The sequence below is a fragment of the Zingiber officinale genome, chromosome 9A (assembly GCF_018446385.1).
Source record: "Zingiber officinale cultivar Zhangliang chromosome 9A, Zo_v1.1, whole genome shotgun sequence".
Taxonomy (NCBI): Eukaryota; Viridiplantae; Streptophyta; class Magnoliopsida; order Zingiberales; family Zingiberaceae; genus Zingiber; species Zingiber officinale.
In genome coordinates this window covers 125,645,411-125,659,372 of record NC_056002.1, presented here as the reverse complement: position 1 = coordinate 125,659,372, position 13,962 = coordinate 125,645,411, and the positions used below count along the sequence as shown (strand labels likewise).

General features: G+C 37.2%; 1 protein-coding gene across 1 annotated transcript in view; it reads right to left on the bottom strand.

Annotated features, from left to right (window-relative positions):
* Nucleotides 1–13,962, bottom strand: part of LOC122021480 (DNA mismatch repair protein MSH4) — an 87,630-nt gene that overhangs the window by 31,855 nt on the left and 41,813 nt on the right. Inside the window, exons 9-14 of the mRNA XM_042579602.1 lie at nucleotides 10,905–10,977; nucleotides 10,681–10,829; nucleotides 10,309–10,394; nucleotides 3,815–3,954; nucleotides 3,614–3,753; nucleotides 3,480–3,530 (exon numbers count right to left, since the gene is read on the bottom strand). Of these exons, the coding sequence (XP_042435536.1) occupies nucleotides 3,480–3,530; nucleotides 3,614–3,753; nucleotides 3,815–3,954; nucleotides 10,309–10,394; nucleotides 10,681–10,829; nucleotides 10,905–10,977 (639 nt within the window). The remainder of the gene's footprint in view (nucleotides 1–3,479; nucleotides 3,531–3,613; nucleotides 3,754–3,814; nucleotides 3,955–10,308; nucleotides 10,395–10,680; nucleotides 10,830–10,904; nucleotides 10,978–13,962) is intronic.

Sequence of the window (13,962 nt, the reverse complement as noted above, 5' to 3'; positions counted from 1 at the left end):
CAGAGTATCGAGCTATGACCATAACTAGTCAAGAGCTTATATGGCTAAAACGGTTGCTTCAGGAACTCAAGTTTAGGGAGGTTATACAAATGTCACTTATATGTGATAACCAGGCCGCCATGCATATTGCCTCGAACCCAATTTTTCATGAGAGGACAAAACATATTGAAGTTGACTGTCACTTTGTTAGAGAGAGTCATATCGGGAGAAATATCTACTAGTTTTGTCAACTAACATGATCAACTAGCAGATATATTCACTAAGTCATCGAGAGGTCCCCGAATTGACTTGCATATGTAACAAGCTTGGTGCATATGATCTATATTCTCCAATTTGAGGGGGAGTGTTAGAATATTATAACATAACTAGGGGTATTATTGTAATTATACTGTATATCCTTCTCTATATAAGTCAATAACTCCATGGTGTCTAAAACACGGATTTCTTTCATAACAGATATGTACCCCCCAAATTCTTAGTTAACCCAGTAGGAAGAAACCTATATTGGGTTCCAAAGTTTTACTTAGATTAAAATATTTTTTGGATTTACGACTTTCAGACAAATTAAATATTTAAATTCTTTAAAAAGACTTTGTCTAGAAGTGGTTGATGATCAAATAACCAAGAAGGTCTAGTGCTCGCCACAGCCTGGAAGCCGATTAACGAATTGAGTATTTAAATGACAAACTGATAAACATGTAAATTAAATAATGCTTTTAAATCCTTGTCAATTATTTGAAAATTTCATAAATCTTTATTCTCAATGTTTTTATTTAAAATTCCTAACTTAGATTTTTTTTTTACTTGAAAATTTCTACCCTGTTTTTTTTATGTGATCAAAGGGAGAGGAATAGGTACAAGTTTAGGGAGTTTAGGGGAAGTTAAGATTTTTTTTGATAACTCAATTTTTTTAAATTAATTTGAATTACATTTAATGTTGCAATTTCTTTTATTGCAAATTTATGCTTAAAATGTTTATTTTACAATTACTACTTGTTTGTTTTTCTCCCTAATTTGAACTTGGGTTAATGCACATCAAAAAGGGGGAGAGTGTTGGACCCCGTGGTTGTTTTGATGTGATTAACCAAGTTAGGTTAGGTCCTGTTTGGTTTTGATCCCTGTGTCTAAGTGTACAGGAGCTTAGGAGCACAGGAAGTCGAGCGAAAGACGCAGCTAGCGAGAAGGACGGTACAGGAAGGGAGCCGACGGGCTCGATGCGTTCGAGGGACGAGAGGGTTGCGGAAGAATACACCGGTGGATGAGAAGAACGTACGCGACGTTTGAGGGACGAGAAGCCGGAGCGGAAGCCTGCTCGAGAAGAAGGCCGGAAATTGGGTTCGGGTGAGTCCTATTTCGGTTGGCCGCAATCAGCCAGGCGATCGGTGTTGGTGCGGGAAGCATCTGACGATCGAACCTGTGTTTTGATTATGTCAAAGGGTTCAAAGTTAGGTTCTTGTTATCTAACAAGATTGAATGAGTGTCCAGGACACCTATAAAATGAGGTTCAAGTCCGAGGGATAACTCTTCGATCATCTCGAAGCTCTTCTTACGTACGGATCGTGCTACACGTCTTCATTAGCTCAACAAGCTATTACTGTCAGTATATTTTCATATTGCATTGTACTTATTATTTAGTAAGATAGTAGGGTGTTACTATCTTACTCATTTGTACGATCTGCTTCTTTCCGAAGGACTTCAGAAAGAAGGGTTATAGTGCTTTGCCCATCGGTGCGGTCAAGGACCGCGAGCCTTCGAGTAGGAGTCGAACTAGGCTCCGAACGAAGTAAAATACCTTGTCTTGTTTTCTTATTTCCGCTGCACGACTTTAGTTTCAAAATACGAAAAAGAAATAGTTTTTAAAAGGCGCGATATTCACCCCCCCCTCTATCGCTTCAAACGATCTATCAGGACCCCCTCGACTTGGCCAAATTAGCCATTGGCAATGGATAAAAAAAAATTTTATCCACTGCCGCCTCGCTGGAGGCGCCCTCCATACCCTTGGGAGGCACCCTCAAACTATAGATAGAATTTCCAAGAGCTATAAAAAGGCCCTAGAGCTAGGAAATAGTCAATCAACTCAAGCATTCACTTCCTAGCAATAGTTTGAGCGTTCAAAGATTGTAAGAGGCTTCTCCGCCTACACGAAGGAGATTTTTCTAGTGCTGTCATTGTCTTGGATTAATAACCACCCTGGTTGTAACCAAGTAAATTTCCGAGTCTCTTTCTTTCAGTTTTTGTATTATTTATTTTTATGCTGTTCCTACTAATCTAAGTTAAAGTTCGAGAAAGGTTGTTTTTTTTTGTTTTGATTTGTGCAGGGACTATTCACCCCCCTCTAGCCGACCTACCTGCACCAACAAGAAGGGTTACTTTACAATTAAGTGTTTTAGTAATAGAACGAATGGACAAAATGTTATTTGGAAAGCTAGAAACATACAAGACAGAAGAAGGTTTTAAAGGTAAAGTTGGACTAATATCACCTTTACTAGAGATAGATGTAAAAGAACCATCAGCAATATGAACTTTATATATCTGAACAAGGAAAAATATGAGACAAGAATTTGATGAACTTGTAGATGCACACGAGTCTATGATCCAAGAAGACATTGAAGAATTCCTACAAGTGAATGCGCTATATAAAATGTCTGATTGTGCAAATGAGACTAAGACAAACAAAGAAAAGATTGAATAGCTTAAGTCATATAAGAAGTTGCTGTAGGAAAGGAGGAATTTTCCATTTTCAGAAAGCACAAATAATAATATTTTTCCACGAAAAGTATTAAAAACTAGCTTGTTCTCTTCAACCAAATTGCTAGATCTCAAATGGCCAGATCATTTTACCTCTTCCCTGAATTTGTCATGTTAAGACCTGTAGGAATTTTCCCCACTATTTCATGATGTGAGAAAATCTATCCATACTGATAACAATATCAAGTCAACTCAATCGTTAGAATTACTTCAGATTGAGATGATGGATGTAACAAAAGCTCCAATACTTGCAAGGTTGAACATTGGCTCACATGATAGTCTGAATTCTTTTTGCTCGTCCATCTGAAATAGTCAAGGCCAAACTAGCATTTGATGTAGTAATTCAATGGCGGATGAAGAATCAAACACTTACGATACAGCAAGGCAATGAAAGAATGTCCTTCCTGCTGATCGTCCAAGCAGTGTTAATCTATAACACCAACAGTGTTGGTGATGAATATAGATGTGCTACCAAAGTACAACAGAGAAAATATCAAATTGCTACAAGGTGACTAGGGAGATTGAGAGGAAGAAGGAAGGAGAAGGATCTTGTTCATCTCCATTCTCACAACCTTAAATTGTCACTTTAAGTTTTATGTTGAAAATTACAATTAGGTTCTTGGTAACTTAATAAATTTATCCAAACCCTTCATTATGATAAGCAATAACCAAGCAGTCCATGAAATGCATAATCTTACAAATATAGAAGAAAACAAGAGAAGTGTACTCACAGATGCAAGTTCAAAACTTGAGCAGTGTATGTTTTTTCCATGTTTCATAACCTAATATTGATGTTTAAGAACTTTTACTAAGGGTAATACCAAAAATAAAGACAACATTTCAAACAATATAAACTGATACAAACCTGAATAAACCTGTCAGGAAGCTTTCCGCTGACATCTTTTTGTGGAATACTAAAGTAAAATCCTTGTCTATTGTTATAAGGAATCTTCAGATTTGGTAGCTTAAACTCGTCACGGTACTTATTTGTGAGATTATGCACAGCTGTTGTGACCATATAATTAGAAGATTAACTATTCAAATAAATAAAAAACATGAATTAAACCTTCACTAGTATCGCAGAAAGATCGCCTTGCAACATCAAGAAATCCATCAATTCCAGCCTTAATAGCAAAACATTGTTGAGTGCAGGCAATAAAAGGAGCCCTTGCATGTATAACATCCTCATCAATGACATCCCCAATCCTAAACAGTACACAGAAGCCCTTTAAAACTTTTATCCAAATTGTTAGCTAGGGCATTCAATCACCAACAGAAATTCTAACAATTCATCCACAATTATCGAATTGCATGTGTTAAGAATAATAACCAACTAGCATGGCCACTAAAATTGTCATATGAGCATTGGAGGTAGGAGCATCAACAACTTTTTTTTTCTGCTCTTCAACAAAAGATTGGACATTATTGAATGGACTATTGCCCCAAAAGGCCCCTATTTTCAGTTAAAGCCCCACCAAAGTCTTTCTTGCCCAAAGTCAAAGCCTTTCTGAGATATCTTAACCAAAAAATACCTTCAGCACCACCAATAAAAAATAAAAAAGAGATGAAATTCTTTATAAATAGAAAAAAAAATTGAGTGTCAAAAGAAAAAAAATGAGGCATCTAATGTCTATTTAGGTATCTAATGATTGTTTAAGACACTGACACTTAAAATTATTTTTCAAGAATCACATAATGGATCCTAAAATAATTTATTTTAGCACTCAAATATTACTTTTAGATTTTTTGGTACTAAATTTTGATCAAAATATGATTCTGTATTGCTTCCCATGATATGCTAGAAGTCCATTTAGTATTGTTAATGTTTATGACTATTTGTGGCTACCAATTGGAAATTTCAACATCGTTATCTCTATTTTGGCACTCAAGCATGCCTTGGACAAAACATGGTATGTGATTCTTGAACTCGCATAACCAAGAAAGCATATTTTGGTCAAGAGGGGGTCTCAACAGAGCTTTTTGAGAAAAAGAGTCTTGGCAGGGCCTTAACTAAAATTAGAGGCCTTTAGAGAGTTGATGCTCTAATTAAATTTGTAGCAAATATAGAAAAAACATGCTCCTTAAATAATTGTTCTCGCAAGTCCAAGACAAAAATGACTGCCACCATTATTTACAATTTGAACTTGAAACTAAATTAGTCCAACATCAAGTGGCAAACAGAAGAAACCTCTAATCGATTAGTATTCTAAACTGAATTTCTAGATTTGAATGATGACAAGCAACTGACAACCTACACTTAATCATGAGACTCTTCACCCTACTCGACTTGATTGTAACTCAAATGAAGCATTGATAACCTTGTTCCTTTCACGTCCTCCAAAAGGAAATATAGAGAGAAATAATCATATTTTATCGCCTCTACAAGTACATCAATTTCATGATGGTTTGTTATTGGCCTTCCATTTCCCTAAAAAAGAGACTCTATTATTACCTAAAACACCTAATTATCCCAAGTGAGGAACATGTAAAGAACAATATAGGTATAAGATCAATGGTCTCAGGTCAGATCTTAGTATGTTCCTCATGGAAGATGCATACAAACATTACTAATAACCCTAAAATTCTCATAATAAATAATCCTCGAGAGAAGTTTGTATAAAAAGATTTTTGGTATAGAATTATAGCCACTTGTTAAAGAAGTCATTGAGAAGTTGCATGCAAGAAACTTGTAAATTACTTGAAGAATTTTGCACCATAGATACAGAAAGAATGAGAGAGGTTGCTATTGAGAGAAACGTCGGAGAGCCTCCGACCCAACAAAGATGGGAAGAAACCTTGCTTGAAGAACTACAACTTCCAATCTCAAGTAATTCTTTGGGTCCGTTAGGCAAGTCATTGACGCATATATCATAATGGATCAAGTAGCAAGGCGTTCATGTAGTTTCAACTTAAGTAGCCAAAAAAGTTTTGAAGTAAAATCACTCCCTGGATAGTTGGCAATTGCAAATGTTCAAGCACTTATTGGGTCGTTCTCGCCCACAAGTGAGATCAATGGGTAATGTGGAAAACCAAAATAACTGGGGTGGCCCATTAAGTTCCTTTGCTCATGGATTGAAGTCGTGTTAACTTAAAGGATTCAAGGTGGCTCTCCAATCATAATCAAAAGGAGGATCATCGACCATGACTTGGAGCATTGCTTCTATTATCTACGAAAAGAATACAACAACGACTTGTGTCAATCCAACTATCTTCTATAGTGTCTTCAATAGGGTAGTCACCTATGTCAATCTAATTAGGAAGTCTGACAAACCCCAGTGGGCTTGCGAGTTGTTATGTTCCTTAAATCTCTATCATTAGAACAATCAATCAATCACCTCGAGTATTTTCGCATTCCTTTGTTTGATGCTCCCCTATCTATCTTTTTTTTTTGGATAAGTAAAAGTTGTAGAGCATGTGCCAAAATATAGAAAATGAGGCTTTAGGGGTTACAGATGTTTGATGAAGTCAGATCTAAGTAGACACTTAAAGACCTGTATACTTGAAGCCTTTCTATATCTAACTATCCCTCACAAAAAAAAAAAACTACGAATTTGTGCCATCCAAGTGACGAACCTTTATCGACGTCTTGCTACCACAATAGGCTGGCCAAAAACTCTAAGCATCCGGTGATATGTGGACATCCCCGGAGGCATGTGGAGCCAACCTCAGATCCTCCGCCATAGCTCTGCAATATGAGGGCATTAGAAGAACAAATGGTCAAGCATCTACCTACAAAACATGCATTGTCGGTCCTCCCGATAATCTTGTCTATCTCTAGTGGGAAGCCTCCACAGTGCCAGCATCCAGAAATTGACTACATGACTCGGTTGCAGATAAGTCATCCACACTATCCAAGCCCACGACATCCTAGGACTAGGCCATTTGAAGAAGTCATACGCCCGGGTTACCTCTCCATCCTATGCAAACCAATCTGTCAGTCTTTGCCTAGCAGTCTCTAGTGACCCCGCAACCTCTAGGATGAGATCTCATATTTGCAGTAAACACTTGATCAGAGGAAAATCTGGATGGGATGCTTGCACAAAGAGGTACATAGGGGTATGGCAGTAGATCTTCCCTATATTCAACTTTAAGTCTTTTTGATGGAGGGTTTACAAATGTTGATTGCATGTTCCCATAAGACATATATGGACCTTTTCCTAGAAGAGAGTATCATTGTCATTGAAGAATAACTAACTTGTATTACTTACTAGTATCTATAGATGGGTGATGCACAATAGGAGAATACCCGACCCCGGGCCAGGTCCGAACTGGCATAACTAGGTCAACAGCCGGGAAGGTTTCGATTCAAGCCTAAAAATAATTGTGAATCGGCAGTTTGAACAAGTAGTTATGAGCCAACAACTGCCGATTAACCGTGTGTTTTTTTTTATTTTATCATTGGGAAAAAATGAAAAAAAAAGACTGAAACAAAAAAAAGCGGTCATCAATTCCGAGAAGGGAAAGGAAAGAGAAGGGTGGGAAATCTTGATTTATAGGAAAGAAATGCTTTTTTTCTCCTCTTTTGAACGTTTGGATGAGGTGACAGAAAGGGCAAATTGCATCACGAGTCAAGCAACTTCAGATATGCTTAAGGATTGGCTTTCTGATCAGGAAATATAGGATGTACCACTGCAGGGTTGCCAGTTCACAAGGGGGAAATCCATGTCATGCCAAATTGGACAGCATCTGTATCAATTCTAGTGCTGCAGAGATGTTGCAAGGATGCTTGGCCATTGCTCTATCTCTGTGGTTGTCTAATCATTCCCTCATCCTTTTTTGATCTTGCAAGGTTAATTTCCTCACCCCTAGCATCTTTTGTCTTCAGAATTAACTAGTTTTTCCAGTATGAATTCCCAGAGAAGGTGCAAAATGGTCGGTCAAAGAAACTGGTGTGTGCACTTGAGTTTGCCCCCTAGGATCTGGGCTTACAGGGTGGGAGAGCTTTGTTAAGGCTCGAGTTGGGAGTAAGCAAAACTTTCTGCTAGGAGAACTTGTCAAACTAATATTTTCGGAGAGCAAAAACACTTGAAACTTCCAATTTAGAAAGCAAGACCAAAGTTGAGCTCAACTCATTGAAATTGGGCAAGACCAAAGTTGGGCAGCATAGACCAAAGTTTAGATGAGCCAAGGATGAGGACAAGAATTCTAAATTCTATCACATTGCAGCAAATGAAAAGCAGCAGAGAAATTCTAACACTAGAGCCCAGCTATTCTTGAAGTTTTTTCTGATCACTACTCAGAACATATGGGTACTACTAGCTCTTTTCTGCAATTATGTCTTTACATTTTTTGCTGATCATGACAGGTTCATGGATCTATTAGCAGCACATTTTTGAAAGAAGAGATTCTTAGTGCCTCTTGAAGACTAGGAAAATTGTAAAGTCTGAAGCCAGATGGGTTCAATGTGGAGTTCCTCTTGTCCTCCTAAGACATGCTTTGACATGACTTATTTGAGGATTTTCATGCAAGGACGCCACCTCCAAATGCATCAACTATTTCTATCTAACATTTATGACAAAAGTAGAAGTATGCAGGCTATTTGATAACTGTTGAATGGCAGTAGAGTACCTTCTGGTCAAGTTGATATTCAAAATGTTTGTTGTTGGATTGCAATGCATTATTGAGGATCTGATTGTCAACTTACAGCTTTCCTTCACCAAAAGCAAAAGCACAAAGCCTACTCCAGAATCAAAGCTGATTAATCAGTGTAAATCTGAAAATGAAGAGGAATCATTATCAAATTGGATTATGATAGGACGTTTGACAATGCTAGATGGGATGCACGTGCCCATGTACTCACTCTCACAGGCAAATTCCTATTCCAGAATTAGCTCAGCATCTTTTGTTTTCCTGTCCAATGGTTATGTTGGGTTAGAACCGGACCTTTTGTCGTAGTTTCTATTCACTGGTCAGCCAACTCCACTGCTGGCAGATAGCTTTTGCTGGCCCAGCAATCATCTCAGAGGAAAAGACGAATGTCCAATATTCTGTGTGGAGAATTTGATGTGCTGCAATTAACCTTTGAAACTATTCCATCTGATGCCTTAAAGTTATGGGGAAAGATTCCACTTGTGGAAAATAAGGGTACCTGTTGTGGACCGATTATTTTTTGATGGTTCCTACTCCAGCTGCATTTCATGTTAAACCTAGATTAAAGGCTTCTGTGACCCTTTTTTTTGTTGGTCGCTAATCTTAAACTCCCTATGTTGTTGGTGCAATCAGACATCTTAATGTGTAGGCAAAGGGTTTAAATTAAGTTTGTCTAATATTTTGTTGTGTGTGTTTAAGTTTGCAGGACTTGGTAGAATACACATGAAGATGACTTAGTGCAGCTAACTTGGTTGGATATCCGGTAGCTTGACGTCCATGGAGATTGGTAAAGGACTGTAGGACGAGGAACATCAAAATATAGCCGAGGGAAGCAGACTTAAAAGGAAAAGGTGTGAACGATGGCACGGAGAGTCAGGAGAGTCGTGGGCTCAGGTGCATCCGAAGGATATAGGGTTGAAGGAAGATGGCTTTGAGGCTAAGGTAAACTTTGAGGGAATTAAGCGTTGAGAGACTCTATCCCAGGTTGAGGGTAATACCTCAATATAGGCGAATTCGACCTTAGAATGGTCGTGTCAAGCGCACCAATCAACTGGCAGTCAACTGGTATATGATACCAATCAACTGAAAGCTGAGTTAGGTACTCAGCGGTCGAATAAAATAAGTTTATGTTCGTGGTGATCCAGTATGTTCGTGGTGATCCAGTCTAGTCGATTGATGAGACTTGATTAATTGACTCATAAAATCTCAAACCCAAATAGGGAGATATTGAGGTTAAGGATGAGTTGTGGTATTTCCAATTGACTCATAGTGATTATCAGTCAAATTTTTTTTTCGTGGCTTAATCGACGGGTGAATCAACTGATCATGGATCAATTGAATACTAGAAAATGTCCAATCGACTGTTGTTACATAATTTGAATTGTCAGAATCCTTTGATGGAGCAACCACAGTCTAATTTGCTAACGACTAATGTGAATAGGCAGCTAGTAGTAACTTAGTAGTCAATTGGTGGGCGTCAGGCAGCAATGGTAGCAGCTGAAATCTACATCTATGAAAAGAGAAGATGGAGCAGTATTGAAGGCTAACATTCTCGGCATACTTAAAAGACATTCCAAAGCTCTTTGTAATTTTTATTTCAGTTTCCTTGTGCTTAATTGTAAATAAAAGAAATTGTCAGAGGTTTCTCAATCTCTGGTGATGACTGAGAAGGAGAAAAGCTTGGTGATTGTTTGGAGACTTAGGTCATGGACATAGTAGTTCGTGGGGGGCTGTGAATCACATTAAATCTAGTATTTGATTTGTTTTATTTACTTTATTTTTGTTGCATTTGTTAAACTAACCAAAGTAATCTTCAAGCGAGTATTTTTTATCATCTGATCCCTAATATATGTTAACGAAACTTCAGCTTGACTCAAAATAAAGAATTGTGTGAACACATTGGTTCACTCAAAATTCTTTTTCAAGAAAAAAGATGAATGTTAAAACAAAGAGGCAGATTGTGATACCAACCTTTTTCTCATTGCCCCATATTTTTTATTTTCACCAACAGTCTTGTAGATATTGCAAAGAAGCAAACTTTTTGCATCTTTAAGCACCTGAAAAGTAATTACAGAGACTTTTACTCAAATATGAGGAAAACATAGATGTGTTTAAAGCAAATGTTGACCATTGTTTCAAATAGAATAATCATGCACTAAATGATAACATTTCCTACATGCATATCATCCAGTCCTAATGTCTTCAGAAGGAAAATTTTGAAAGATCAGCTAAAGAATGAAATAGTTGCCAGTGCTAAAGTAGATGGCTTATCTTGCATTGTTTTCCTGTAGCTTAGATATAAAAACCCCAATAGCATCAATTATCACGAGAATTCATGCATACCTTAGAGAGGAAAGGTAAGGCATCCAAAGCAGTTTTAAGAACTATGATATCTGATATCAGCATTTGGACCTTCCTAGTTTTTATTGTAGGCCTCAAAGCTTCTTCTGTAACCTTTTTAGGTTTGAAGCAGAAGTGACAGAGTACTTTATCTGAGCAAAGATTGTATAGATGCACAGTCACATGACAACCAATCAATAGTCACTTAACATATAATGGAAGCTTACCCGTTTCTTTTGGAAATTTTCGCAGAACTTGTGATAAACTGAAGAATAGTTCCTCATTGCTCATTAGCTCGTCCTGATAAAAGAAAAAAAAAAAAGTCAAGAGTGAGAGAATGTGAAAATGAGCCTGCAACTGATATAGAAGTTGTTTTGTTGTCATATATTGTGAGCCTGAGGACAAGGCATATCCATAAAGAAATACAAGTATCCAACTGCTATACATCATTATTGGAAGAATAGTTTTCCTACCTTGTCCTCAATGGTTGGCATGACTTCGATGTTCTGGAGACACCAAAAGCACTAATCTTAATGCACTGACTTCTAAAGGTATCTTGTGCATTTACCTGTATTGAGTGATCATAGGATAATAGGTCACAAACAAGGGCTGAAATCGTGTTCCGAACTAGGGTTTTGTTCCCTGATCAGAATGAGACATGCCAAGCGTGCCGGGCGACATTAACCTTAGGCAAAGGAGGGAGGATGAACCAGAGGAGAAGAGGAGGAATTGTGTACTTGTGGAACCCTCATAGACCAATCAAAGTCTCATGTCACATCACATAAAGGTTTTATTGACCAAAAAGCTATGTTGCATGGATACATGTATGGGTATCGTATCAAATACGATACGGATACAGCGATACGACAAATTTTGAAAATATAAGATACGATAAAGCTATAATTCGACAATCATTACAATATATATATATATTGAAAGATCATGAAAGATGATCAAAACCGAGACTTTTACATACTGTTCATCAAAAAAATTGAAAGCTAAAAAGAAGGAAAAAGAGACTGAAAAATTAGGGCTTATATTCAAATTTCAAAATCAAATCTTTTTAATAAAATGATTAGGGGTTTAAGCACTTTAGAGGAGTGGAGCAGAATTAAAAACAATAATTTAGGGCTTACATGGCAAGCGGCGGTGGCGGGGGCATAAAGGGAGGCAGGCGACGTCAAAGAGGCGATGAGAGGCGAGTAGGATGAGAAGCGAGCAGAAAAAGATTATGATTTAGGGTTTAAAAGCCCACAACCCAATTCCTTTTTATTAATTATTTTCCAATTAGTCCTAGAAAATTTCAAGTTTTTCAATTAACCCCTAAAAATTTAAATATCTGCAATTTGTCCAAATATATCAGGAAAAACGTATCCTAGCCGTATCCTTTGCTGTGTCCAAGACATATCCACCTGGTCAAACCTCAAAAAAGTCCACGACACATTTTTGGCCATATCTGATACGCGTATTTGCATATCGTATCCGTATCCGTGTCCAATACTTCAAAAAAAAATTTGGAGTATCCGTGCTACATAGAGCAGTATCTTTGCTGCCTTTCTTCTTCTCCAACAGCACCAACAGCAACAGCCCTAGTTGCTGCTCTTTTCCAGCCAATAGACGCCAACAACCTCTCCATCACCCTTTCTTTCTCTTCTCCCTTGCTGTCCTTGCATCTCACCAGCAGCCGCCGGAGCTAGCTGAGACCACTAAAGAAGAAGGGAAGAGGAGCCTTAATTGCTGCCCTCTCCCAGCAACAAGAGCAGCACCTTGTTGTCTTCTTTCAACCGCGGCATCCTTCCCCCTTTTTGTCCAATAATAACACCAAGACAATCAATAAGGTAGCCTCTTATCCTTTGTTCATCGAGCAGTAGCTCTTCTTTTCTTCCTAACAGGAAGAGCATCATCGTTGCTTCCTTTTTCAGCCAAAAACTGCTCCTCTTCTTGCTTCTTCCTAATTTTCCAGCAACAGGGGCAGCATTACACACCCAACAGGAGTAAGTTGCCCTCCATCTCTTATTACAACTTGTACAACCACCAATTAACGGGTTGATTGGCCAGGGGTTTCATATCAATGAAATACCTTTACTATTTCGTCGATCAAAAGAAAGTTGCAAGGTATATTCTATTTCAATCAATTCTATTTAAGTTGGTTAAATAACGTTGTTATTAGATCGTAGTGGAGATCTCATTTAGGAATGAGGAATATTACGAGGTAGCAAGATCAAAAATGATCTATCGACTTTATGTCTTAGATAATGTTTCGATTTTATATTATCTTCTTATTAAATATCATTTTGAGTATTTGAATTATTTTCATATTGTACTTGAAGGTACGAGTTCGAGTGGAGCACGATGACCTACCAACACTCAAAACTTTTGTTGTATATAAAAGAGGACATTATACATTTCCTTGTGCATGAATAACTAGATACATGAATTAGGTATGCTTGTATAACTGTTTTCAAAATTGAGATTAAAATCATATTTAAAAATAAAATCTATGGAGGGTGAATAATTGGTTATTTCATGTTCACATGTGCGTTTTATATGGGAATTATGATAGGAAGGGTTGTTTTAAAAATTCAAATGGATGGTCTAAATTACTCTTCCATTGATATATGTCTTCAGATTTGTTTGATCTTTCATATTGTTGATACTTCTTATTGTTGAAACTTATAGCTTCATGTTTTATAATGTTTACCTTTGAACCCTATGACGATATCTAAATGAACGACCATATAAAGTTGACTTGGGTTGGTTGTTCAAACTGACTGATAAGATATGAACGAAAATGAATTAAACATCATAAGGATATTAAATGGGGAAAATGAAATACTAAAAGTGAAAACTCTAAGCCTAATCTTATAATAGAATAATACTGGACATGTTGTTGTGGTAGTGCGGTCACCCACGGTCCAGAACCCTAACCACCCATATGTTGTTGAGGCAGCATGGTCGCCCACGGTCAATGTTTATTGTGTATTCCACCAATGAGGAGGCTCTTAACCTATGACGTTATTACATTATGAGGGCATTCACTTCTTAGTTGATTTATCAGCTTTAGACCATTGATGATAATTATATATGTTGATACTCATGATTTGTGATAATTTAGCATGTTGATATTATATCGTTGACGACATGTATACTACTGATTTTAATAATAAGAATTGATGATTTATAAATTCTAACATAAAAAAATGTTAGATGATTATAGATATACATTTACGTATAAATTGAGAACTTGAAAAAGAACTTAAAGTTGTAATAAGAGATTGTGATCTA